Source organism: Glycine max, chromosome 19, assembly GCF_000004515.6.
Source record: "Glycine max cultivar Williams 82 chromosome 19, Glycine_max_v4.0, whole genome shotgun sequence".
In the NCBI taxonomy this organism is placed as follows: domain Eukaryota; kingdom Viridiplantae; phylum Streptophyta; class Magnoliopsida; order Fabales; family Fabaceae; genus Glycine; species Glycine max.
In genome coordinates, this window is record NC_038255.2 from 40,487,770 (window position 1) to 40,500,182 (window position 12,413).

The 12,413-nt window shown below is 33.4% G+C and overlaps 1 protein-coding gene and 2 pseudogenes across 3 annotated transcripts; all 3 read right to left on the reverse strand.

Moving 5' to 3' along the window:
- Positions 1 to 381: 381 nt before the first annotated feature.
- Positions 382 to 1,349, reverse strand: LOC102661249 (uncharacterized; annotated as a pseudogene). Its single transcript, XR_001386495.2, has one exon. The product of XR_001386495.2 is annotated as an uncharacterized protein (transcript).
- Positions 1,350 to 2,582: 1,233 nt separating this feature from the next.
- LOC102663358 (protein FAR1-RELATED SEQUENCE 6) lies at positions 2,583 to 6,274 on the reverse strand. 2 transcript variants are annotated; one of them, XM_041012532.1, is made up of 3 exons: positions 5,913 to 6,274; positions 4,740 to 4,852; positions 2,583 to 4,648 (listed from the first exon to the last, which is right to left on the reverse strand). In XM_041012532.1, the coding sequence occupies exon 3, from the start codon at positions 4,643 to 4,645 to the stop codon at positions 2,669 to 2,671; it is 1,977 nt and encodes a 658-aa protein (XP_040868466.1). In that variant the 5' UTR covers positions 4,646 to 4,648; positions 4,740 to 4,852; positions 5,913 to 6,274; the 3' UTR covers positions 2,583 to 2,668. The 2 variants fall into 2 exon arrangements, with proteins under 2 accessions (XP_040868466.1, XP_006604361.1); XM_006604298.4 differs by lacking the exon at positions 5,913 to 6,274 and adding an exon at positions 5,154 to 5,890.
- An 809-nt stretch (positions 6,275 to 7,083) lies between these two features.
- Positions 7,084 to 11,275, reverse strand: LOC100791268 (cytoplasmic tRNA 2-thiolation protein 2-like; annotated as a pseudogene).
- Between the last annotated feature and the right edge of the window lie 1,138 nt (positions 11,276 to 12,413).

Below are 12,413 nucleotides of genomic sequence, written 5' to 3' on the forward strand. Positions count from 1 at the left end.
CCTTGTGTATTCTGTTGTAATTAAATTATAGCTTTCTGTAACCTTTGTAAGCTTCTGTCTTCTATGATTTTCAACACATACCATAGTTTTGAACAGCATTTCTTGTGTTTTAAAAATGTTCCTCATCAAGAAATTGATGACTTTAGTCTCTAAGAGTAATATGGAACTTCAAAACTATTGTGTAAAATTATAGGCTTCTATCAACACATCAACAACAGACAAGAAAATTAAAATCAAATTACCTCATTACAAAGCATGCACTCACTAATGAAGATAGAATCAACAAACTTTCCTCCTTTCTTCCCTTTTTATATTCCACCACTTTCCAGATATTACAGAAGACACTGTGACTTTTAAATTTAAATAATACACACATATATCTGAGTTCAAACGATCGATATACAGACTTCATTTGAAATTCAGGAGAACACAAGAAACCAGCAAATTGTTTGAGACCTTCACAATGACGCATATAGGCCTCAACTATCTTGTAATGCAGTGTTATGAAATATATTCAGCCCACAGTACCAAATCTCTCAATGCATTAGAATACATCTTTAATCAAACATCCATATGGAAAAGCATCGAAACACTTAGTTAGGCTATTGACATCTAGAGTTATTACTTATTTCCAAAAGTAAAAAAATGGAGTCACCAGTCACCACATAAAACCACAAATCCAAATGCTAATATTACATTACAAGTAGAAGTAACCTGGGAGATGACCAATAAGGTTTTAAGTAGATTTGTTGATATCACGGACAAATGTGGCCGATGTGGTCACAAGTACGGTCGCAGACAGTTAAAAAAAACTTTGAAATAACGGTCGCTGACCGTTTTTAAAAACTTAACCTTGATCAGAATCCTCACTCTTCTCCTTCCCCTCAGCCTTCTTCTTCAACAACTTGGGCCCTGGACTTCACAGGCTTCAAAAACCCGGCCTGCAACCTCACCATTTCCCTCAAAACCCCAATCAACATCTCTTCAGTCTCGAGCCCATTGGGCTCGAGCACGCATAGTGCCCTCGCCACCGCCTCCATGGTACTCACGCACCCAGAAAAAGGCTCCTTCCAATAAATCAACTCGGAATCGTAAATGCTCCCGCCACTCGCACTCTCATCCACGCTCAAACAAACCCTAGTTGCGAACTCATTAAGGAACTCCTCGCTGGCGCTCACCATTTCCCTTGCGTGCTTCCACGTGGCGTCGAAGGCGATGAGGACGAGGCCGGAGGAGGGTCGGAGGAAGGGGATGTGGAGGGCGGGGGAGGAGGAGGAGGAGGAGGAGGGGAAGAGATAACAGTTGCTAACGGCGATCCAAGTTGTATAAAAGCAGTCGAGTGTGTATGTTTATAAAATTTAGCTTAATCGTTACTAATGATTTATTATGTTTTAATATGACTTATTTTGATATATTAAATTTTAAAATTTTGATTTTGATCCTTTCAATTGGTTTTAAGTTTGTCAATATTTAAATTTAAAAATAATTAATTTAAAATAAAGAGTTATAAATTATCATTATATGTAATAATATTTTGAAAATTATAAACTAGACCCACTAACAATCCCAAACCCTCATCTTACAGGCATAGGGTGAAGGTTACAAAAGTCATGATACAACTTAAAAATATAGTACACCAAAGGTGACGTATAAATATATAGCTTTAATTTTTTTTTTAGGAAATAATATTGAATGTTTTCTAAATAATATTTTTAATTAAGAATATAAAAAATAAGATTAGTAATACTTTTAATTAAATCCAGTTGTTGATTCAATTTGGTCTGTCTAATTCTATGGTTAAATATGTAGCTTATTTATTATTTTATTTTTTTTGCTTTGCCCTCTTAGTGATTCAACTATCTCATGAATTCAGTATCTCAACTAGGCGAATGATCAGTTTAATTTTTTAAATTATGCTTTCAACTTTTTAAGAAAGCGCTGTCATAAAATTTTATACCTCAAAATCTCTAAAATTGAAATATTTTAATCATACTAAGGAATATAACGATTGTAAGCTGTATATGTTAGGAATTAAAATAACAATACTTTTTATTTTAAAAATTTTAATTGTTATTTTTCTAATTTCTAAAACTCTTATAATAGCGACTCACAGTTTTTACTTTTAATTATAATTAGTCTAGAATTAATAAGATTACTCGTGGTATGTACATAAAAACTAGATTAAATGTAATTTTAATTTTGATAAATTATTTTTTTATAAAAATTATAAGCATTCCTTTTCATGGAAGACAAATCAGTTTGAGCAAGTAAGCTACAATTTCTTTTTCAAATATTTAACATAATTATATATTTAAAATTTAAACTCAAAATTAATAGTTAAATTAAAATAATCTAGTGCTAGTAACATGTCTGATCAATGATAGCTTTAATAAATTTTATTTTTTAAGAAATAATCTCTATCATAACTTTTATAACAGCATTACATACAATCAAGTTATGTTAATCACCATTCTAAAATAACATACAATGTATCCGAAACAATGTACCTCGCACGTTTAAATACATATTACTTCATTAAATACATTTCAAAATTCTGAAGTTTATGAGAACTGGAACCAAGATAATTTTTTACAGAATTTTTTTACAGATTAAAATCAAATTTTATCATAATTACATGAGTTAAAATATTATTTTATCCTACAAAAATTCATTCCCAATCCATCATATAATTACATTTCTCTACATCCACCTGAGATGAGTTCCTCAATAAGGTTGTCCATGCTTCAAGCTTCTCCTTTAAGTTACATAGGTTATCCTTTACAAAAGAACTTGTATCCTCAAATTCTGCAGCAACAGCAGCAATACTGTTGAATTGATTGCATAATAGTTCAAGCCTCTGCACATGAGGTTCAAAATGCTGAACACCATAGCTGGTTTTGATATAAGCATACTTCCTTCGAATATTTTTCCTCCACCTATCCAAAATATATTTACAGGGGACCTCCTTCACTCTCTCTTGTGATAGTACTGCAAGCGAGTGCCTACAAAGTATGCCTCTGAACTCAAACAAGTGACAACTACATTTTACATCACAATCAACCCTGTTATATATGACTTCAACCACGGATTCCTTAGGCTTATCATCTATTATCCCATCCTCAATGACATTGTAGTGAAAAATAGAACCATCATCAGAGGCAACAGACACATTACAATCTGCCTTTCCAACAAATTCATGTTGAACCTCCAGAAACTTGGCATGAGTGTATGCAGCTTGAAACTGCCTCTCAATTGGAGATTTGGTAACACAAGCTTGACTGTTACTTGATGAATGTATGTCAGCTACATATTCTTTCTCAGCCTTATATTGCAAAGCATTATCATACTGATCAACAAATTGCTTCAGAGTTGTTAGCCGGCTTACATATCCATCAAAAAATGCATGCATGCTTTCATTGTGTGGATTAATAGACATTCCAGCCCAGAACTCACCTCTTACAAAGGAAGGAGCCCAGCGATGTCTCTCAAGGAACAACTCTTTCAACCATTTATTGTCCTTGAGGTCAAAATCCTCCACAATCTTCTTCCATTTCTGCTCAAATTCACTTATTGTAGGTGTGTCATATACAACATTCTGCAAATGATCTCTTAAGGACTTGTAATTAGCATATCCATGGATTAGTTGGGGAAGTTTTTCCATTATATTTGATAAACACCACCGATGTCGAGTGGAGGGATATACAGTTTCAACTGCTTTCTGCATGGTCTTGCAGCAATGATCTGTTATGATTCCTTGAGGGGGAACATCAGACATGCAATGCAACAATGATTGAAACAACCAAGCAAATGACTCTGAGTCTTCATACGATAACAGCCCACAACCAAACAGTACAGATTGCCCATGATGGTTAACTCCAACAAAAGTTACAAGCGGAACTTTGTAGCGATTAGAAAGACATGTAGTATCAACTATCACCACATCACCAAACGATTCATATGCAGCTCTGCTCTTTCCATCTGCCCAAAAAACATTCCTCACACAGAAGAAATCATCCAAGTCAATCACATAGAAGAAGTTTCTATCTTGTTCTTGCATCCTCACCAAATACTTCTGAAGGGCTTCACCATCTCCATTCTCCCCAATCAAATGTCTTTCTTTCTGAAGGTAGTATCTGCATTCATTTTTGTCTGATATCCTCTTAACACCCATGTCAACAACTTCTTGATCCAATGTCCTTTTACCCCTCGTGTCAATATCACTTGAGAGTAGATGATGTGAACCCAATTCATGACTATGACCAAGAGTAGCTGAATTAATTCGGTAGGTTCCATCTTTACGTAAAGTCAAATTGATCCTAGCTGCACAATACTGTTTCCTTGCAGCATCACTTCTTGTTATTCCAGAGCATACAAGTATTAAATATTTAACTTTGCCATCACGTCCCTTTTTTGAGGTTCTAGTCATGATGCCAAAGCCCATTTGGTTGGCATATTTTGTGTAGTACAATCTGGCCTCAGCCTCTGAACTAAATACCATTCCAGGCCGTGGCACAGGACAAGCATCATTCCCATCAAAGCTAATGGGTTCAAGCTTAATTTCTTCTGGTGAAATAGAGACCAAGTTTTCCTCACTCCCACTGGAATTAATGTCTAATGGAGCACGTGAATGACATAGTTCACCCATTTCCTGTAGGAAAAGCAACCGTGTCAAAAATCTAAAAACCAGGAATTTAGAAATGTAAGCATGCAATTTCAACAATTCAGTATTATTTACTTACAAGAATCTAAAAAACTATCTACGATTTAGGGTCACCGCAACTGCAACTACGGATGATTCGGCTGCATTTGTTCACAATTTCCCACAATATCAAGGATCATGATGAAACTGCAACTGCAATTTAAAACCTTGTTTACTTGAATTATACTCAGAACTTCAAAATAACTTCTTAGCTCAGGAATGAAGGTTGAGGGTTACAGTATATAAGTATGGTGCTGCTGAAGCTAGATTAGAAATATAAACTAACAATTCTATAGAGCAAGAGCCAAATACATCATCAAATTAGTTAAAAAAAATCTACAAAACTTGCAGAATTTGCCCTACCAAGACATGCAAAATTCTTGAAGTGTCAATCATAGCAAAACTGAAAATTCTTTTTCACAAGGAGTAAAAAAAGAGAGAAGTTCATAAATACCCAAAGCTCAAAATGCTGCTTGTTCTGTGCCCTAATTAATGTTACTCTTGACTTCCTCTGAAGTGCGATCCCAGTCCTCCTATAAGCAGTGTTTTTTGTTCGGGGAGGAGGAGAAGACTTAACGCACCGTTTCACTATAGGTTTGGGGACATTTTGGGTTTTCAATTATTCAGTCTTGTTCAATTTTTTTTTTATTTTTTTTGTATACACTGTATTTGGTGGGGAAGAGATGAAAAAAAATTTGACGAGGAGACGTGAAAAAAGGAAGTAGCAGCAAACTTGAGTTTAATATATAGAATTAGGGTGGAAAAAAAGTTGGATCTCACTCAAATTCATTTTCACGCAAAAGTGGCGAGAAATGATTAAGAAAACCATAGCGACTCTAAAATCTAATCTTAAATGATGATATAATCAATTTTGCACAATATTATGTTACTGATTGACTCTCACTTGCATCTCGCATTGTCAGATGAATCCATAATTCGTCTCTTATTTCTATCCAATTTCTACTATTCTCTTAAAACAAACGCATCCATTGGGGAGGAAGTGTGAAAGTAGGAGGGAGCAACAAAAGTGAGAGTATGAGGTACATGAAACAAGGTAAAAAGAAATAAAAGAAAAGTGTTGGATCCCACTCAAATTTATTTCCACACATAAATGACTAGGAAATGGTGAAGAAATAAAGAATGGTTCTATAATTGAATTTTTCATGATGACATTATCAATTATGCACTACATCATAATTCTACACATACTTACAGTTCATAATGTTGGGTGAACCCACCCACATCCTGTGTTTGATTATATTTTCACATTTCATCATTTCTTGAAATCACATCCACTCACCTACCTCATTAGTTGTCTCACTATTTGAGTTTGTTCTATTTCTATGTATTCTTATTTTTCTAGAACCAAATACCTCTAAATTCACTTTATTTTTCATTTATTTCCATTTGCCTATTTTTAACTTCTTCATTTTCATTTTTTTATTTCTCACCTATTCCTTTTCCTCTTATCAGACAAAGCAATTAGTTATTCTAACCCAAACTAATCAGAACAAGACGCTAATATTTCAAAATAATAATCTATTTAAAACACGGATTTCTTTCAACTTCTCCCAACATATACTCTTTCATAATATTATATTCAATAGTTTTATATAATATAATACACATATATAATAATAATAAAAGAGATACAACTATTTGGTTTACGCAATTTTATAGACTATTTTATCTTTAAACAAATCCTAGAAACACTTACAACAGTTATTATAAGAATAACTTTTCAATCACGACAATTATTTACATTCCTCAGTATTTTCTATTTATTAAAAAATATATAAAAAAAATTGAAAAACAGGCTCAGTGCCTATTTTTCCTCTTGTTGCTATGTAAAGGAGTTTGTGGTCATTAAAAAGACAATAATTTATTTAAGCATCGGCAACAAAATTAAAAATTTGCAGTACTTGTTTTGGTTGTAAATGTCATAGCCGTCCCTATTGATTTATTGAATTAAAATTAGACAAAAAAATATTTATAGTTTACTATTTGATCCCATCAACGATAAGCCTGCCAATTTCGTTGAAAAAAATAGTTTTATTGAAGTAAAGCTAATATATTACCACAAACTTCTAACTCACGGTTACCCCTTTTACGATTAGCACAATCCGACAACGGCTTCTGTTTAAAACTATTCAAATGACTAATAGCATGTTTAGTATAGCTTAATTATTAAGAAATAATGGTTTTTCTAAAACTCTCACCAAGCAAATATAAATTGACAATATACTATCACTTTTCCGAAAATAAGCTATAATCCAAACATACACTAGGAGATAAATTGACAATCTAGAACATATCAAATACTACACCTGCGGACATGAAACATCTACATGGGGTAAAACAATATCATATATACTAGTCACAAGTTGCAAAATAATTTCTTTACTGTTGTTTTGGTCCAACACTTCCCATAAAATACAATAGACGCAAATAAATGCTAAAGCAATATCTAAATAACCTTGATACCCCCAACGAGTATCCGGACTCAACTTTATCTCTCTTAGAATTGCCAAGGATACAAAACAAAAAATAGTTATCTCATCTATCCCTGCTTAAATATGCTTATGCTCTAAAAAAATAGTGAATCTCAGTGCTCTATAACACTTTTTGTATAGCCAAAGGCCAAAAGAAACCTCTCACAGTCACTAACTGTAAACTAAAATTACCACAAGCAGTATTTATCCCTTCAACAGAGAGCCTCAATGTACAAAAGGAGCCCTATGTTTTATCTTCACCGTCTGAAAGCAGGCAATCTTGTATTTGTTCCCTCAAAACAAGTATATTGCCACATAACCTTTGATGTCATGTCTTGAAGAAAGGTCGACACATAAAGTTCCTACCATAAAATTTCAAGCATACTTGATACTTAAAAGAAAACCATAGTCACAATTACAAAAATTGAACATAACCCAAGCAATTCCACTGAAGAAAAGCAACATTACATTAAAGTATGTCATTTCCATAATTGTAGTGTAACCAAAGCCTGAACAAGTGAAAGAACCCCTTACCAGTAAAAGAAACCCCAAAAACTGGACTATGTGACCTAAATTAAAGTACGTCATTTCCACGATTATAGTCAAAGAATTTGATTTCTAACAATTTGATTCAGGAATTTCATTTCCTCAAAATTTACTATCAGTCATGGACTCAAAGCTTCCAAAAGGATCCATTTTATTTGACTATACAAGCAAAGGCAAAGAAACAGATAATCCAAAATTTTGATATTCATGTAATTTCCTTTACCATGCTTCCATTTAACAACATATACTAGCAAAATTAACTATAAGAAAACAGATTACATTGATATGATAGTAAAGTTGGTGTTTTCAACAAGGCCAGTGGCCAAGGTCCAAGTGGCTTAATGAGTTATTGCAAAATTTGAAATACAATCAACTGATGTTGATAGCAAATCAGATACTCACCTTAGCAGACTCAAATTACCATTGTTGGCTTGCTTTGGTCGGCTGACCACTGACTGAGGAAAATCCATATAAAATTGTTCCATTGTTGTGGAATCACTTGGAAGTATCTGAAACCGACAACTTGAACAGCAGGTATTATAAAAAATATCACTACTTCTGTGGCTATCAATATTACTCCAATCAACAATCTCACTCTTGTCGAGTGGGCTGTTGCAGAGAGGACAGAAGGATTCTGAGGAAACAGATTCATTGGATTTGAGATTATATCTCTTCTGGCATCTTCGAGTTGTCAAAGGAACATTACTATCAATGATCTCTGGAATCCTGTTGAATTGGAAGGGAGTAAGTTTACCAGCTGTTCTTACAATTGAGCTCTCTCGAGATGGGTTTTCTTCCTGCAAAACAGGTATTCAACTAGTGACTTTCTGCTTAAATTTAGGTTTCTGATTAAATTTAGGTTTCTATTCAATTGTGCTCTCTGGAGATGGGTTTTCTTCTATGGGTGAGTTTGTTTAAACTTAAAAAAAGCAACTTTAAAATAAGTGCTTTTATATAAGCGCTTTTTTAAGTAGATAAGATTTTGCTTCTTAGAATAAGCAGAACAAAACTGTTTTTTTTAAGCAAAAACATTTTAGACAAACACACCAAAAAAACAAAAAGTTGCTTATTTTATTAAAATAAACACTTATTTCGACAAATAAGTTTAAACAAATTGGCCCTATATCTCAACACGTAAGGGTGAGCTCTTATAATTTTATATTGAGTATGCACACTGGAAAAATCCATTCCATTAAAGAAGCAGGCATTAGGCCACATAATGTGCAAAATCATAGCCTATCAAGAAACCTCTTGACCTTGTAAAAGAATAGTGTGCTCTACAATTACATTGCAAATGCAAATTCTGAACCACAATAAGTATGCAAGATTTGTCCTTTGATTGTATTTAAAGACATACACATACACATAATCACTGAGTATGTGGGATATATTCAGTGAGAGAACTTGATGCAAAAGACAGAGAGAGGAGTCATAAAAAGCCAATGACTCAAATTAAAACACCCACAGCCACAGGTCAGAACTGACTTTCCTTACATATCATTAAATGTCTCCACTATATATCAAATGGTTGAAGCACAAAAAATTATACCTGCAACAAAGCCACAAAAGATGATACCAGGCCATTAATGCTAGAGCACAGATCTGTAGACAACTTTACAGTCTTTAGACTGCTCTCCAAAAAGAGACGATACGCATTCATTCCGCAAGATTTATATAATTCAGTCAGATAAACATAGAAGATCATACATGAAAAATAATGTGAAATTTACAAAACATAAAACAGAACAAACAAAAATGCCAATTTTTATTCTCTTCCATGTTTATGACATATCTAGAGGACTACAAACCCATCAAGGCGGCATAGCATGTTGATCTCTTGGGCAAAACAATCACGCAGAGGAAGCACAACAGGAACTTCCCATCTAGCATCAACATACTGTATATCTGCAGGTAATGAGTATCCTTGACCCTGTTAAAACAAGGACATGAAAATCGATTACACAAGGTCATTCCTTAAGCAGAATGAAAGAGAGAGGAGCAAGATAGATAGATAAGGTCATAAGGAATACTACACAGTATAAGCAACACAATTTGATTTTATCGAGAGACAAGAGCAATGTAGACACAAATCCTAAAATCCACATACTTATAGAAAACTTAACTTGAAAAAGTATGAGGAAGCTATAAGATTTGCCGATTTCATGTGTCACCTTGAACTCAAAGATTACTCAGTTCAAAACTTCAAATTGTCATAGTTAACACTTAACATGCATTTTCACTCCCATTATATTGAGAATCAGTCAAGACTCAAGAGAAAGCTTCTTGATAGCAGCTCAGGCATATATTATATTCTTCAAATAAATGAAATCTAGCAATTGAATTGTACTAACCAAACGCAAAAGTTCATTCAGTGATACTCCTGATCAGTAGACACAGCAACTGGATACTTTTACCCCTTAAAACAAAATTTCTAACAGTCTAAAATGTCTCTTATCCACTTCACAAAATGTTTATATGGGTAGTTAATGCAACAAATGAGATGCAAATAAAAGTATGCTTATAAATTCAACAACTAACTCTTGTAATATTATGCTTTAAGATAAACTAGACAAACCACATGAGAAAATCCAAAAAGCAAGCAATGTTGTGGAGTGGAGAACATTCAATTTGGCAAGCTGATTCGCAAGTCATGACAGAAAATTCTTAATTCTCTCCTAATAACAGTAATGACTGTCACTCAGTCAAATCCAATAACAAACCTTCACAGTGGCTGAAATGACATGGCAAGCAATCCTCGAAATGCATGACCCCAGAATGATCCTGTTATACCCAAATTCAGAAGCAACCTATACAACCAAAAAGAATTTCAAACAAACTCACTCTCAAGCAAACATGGGTTAACAAGCTTCAAACAGATATAATTCACAACAATACGACATCGACATCCAGAAACAAACCTTTTGCAGTGCCAACATTCGCAGACAGAGCAACACATCCTCCCTTCCCGTCGGATCACTACCTTGGCTATCCTCTCCTTCCCATCATCAGAATCCGATGAGTAAGCCGTGTCAATAGGAACAATACGCAACTCCTTCCTCGGTGTGGCCAAACTCGACACAACCTCACTAACAACTCCAACCGCTTCCTCCATTTCATTAGAAGGAATCGGCAGCACGGTACTCTCATTAATAAACACAACTCCAACACCAAAAACCGGCAACGACCGATCCCTACTCGCATCAAAGTTCCTCTGAGCCCTCTCTTGCATGTCATGCACAAATTGCAAAGCTACCCTAAACAAAATAAAGCACACTTTTTCACCCTCTATAAAAATGGAATAACCAAAATTGAATTAACCCAACATTTCAAATCACGAATTAAATTAAATCAAACAAATTTAGCAACAAAAAGGGGATTGGGTTTGTGTTGACCTGGAAGAAGGGCCACCAGAGAAGGCAACGAGGACTTTGTCGGTGGGACTTATCATGGCGTTTGAAGTGACGGCGGAACGAAACTTGCCGAACAAGTTGGTTTTGAAGCAATCGGCGCAGAAGCGACCGTCGTCGATTCCAGTAATTTATCGCGTGTTACAAGGTATAAATGTTTGTTTTTATTTTTTTAGCTTTAAAAAATGTTTATTTTTAATAAATATATATTTTTTAATATATAAGTTATATTTAAAATTAATAATAAATTATTTAAATTTTGATATAAGATTAATTTTAACTAATGATAATTCTATATAAAAAAATTTATTCGATTTAGAAATAGCTAAAAATTATTGTTATAGTTTGGTATTTTTTTACTATTGACTTTGTCAATCGACATTTGAAATTTGAATATACCGAAAACGCTTCTTGTGTTTGTTGATGGGTACGTATCAATATGCAGGTGACATGTCCCTAATTTGCATTGTGTTGGATATACTACAAACAAGCGATGTTTGGTGGGTGCCATATGTAACCGACATAGATCAGAGACCTCTTTTTTAGGACGTCTCAATGCTCTTTGGCTACATCAAATATGATTCAATGTCACATGTCCATCTACCAAAAAGGGTGTTATGATAGTTGAACATGTGTAGGGTGTTCCTCACTCATCACACGTGATTTTTGGTCATCCATCATATGCTATGAAGACCATGATCAAAGATGGTATAACTATAATAATGATTGAATTGTTGATTATGTCTTTAGAAGAACTTAAATGACAAATCGAATATAATGTATAAATGATTATTTGTTATGAATTGAAAAGTACACCAATTCATCATAAATAGTAATGTTAAAATAGAAGTCTTAATGTTTAACAAAGGAACTTTATTTGTATTTATATAGATAAATATTTTATTTGTAAAAGACCATGATCAAAGATGATTTAACTATAATGATGACTGAATTGTTGACTACGCCTCTAGAAGAACTTAAATGACAAATCCAACATAATGCATCAATGACTACTTGTTGATGAATTGGAAAGTACACCAATTCATCCTAAATAGTAAAGTTAAAACGAAAGTTCGAATGTTTCACATAATAACTTTATCTGTATTTAGATAGATAAATATTTTGTTAGTAAAAGAAGTTAATGAAAATTGATTTGAAAATATTATGAGAAAATAATAATTTAAATTGATAGAAAATTAAATTAAACAAAAGAAGAAATTAGACAAGAATTTAAATTAATTAATTAAAAATAAAAAGGAAAAAAAGTTA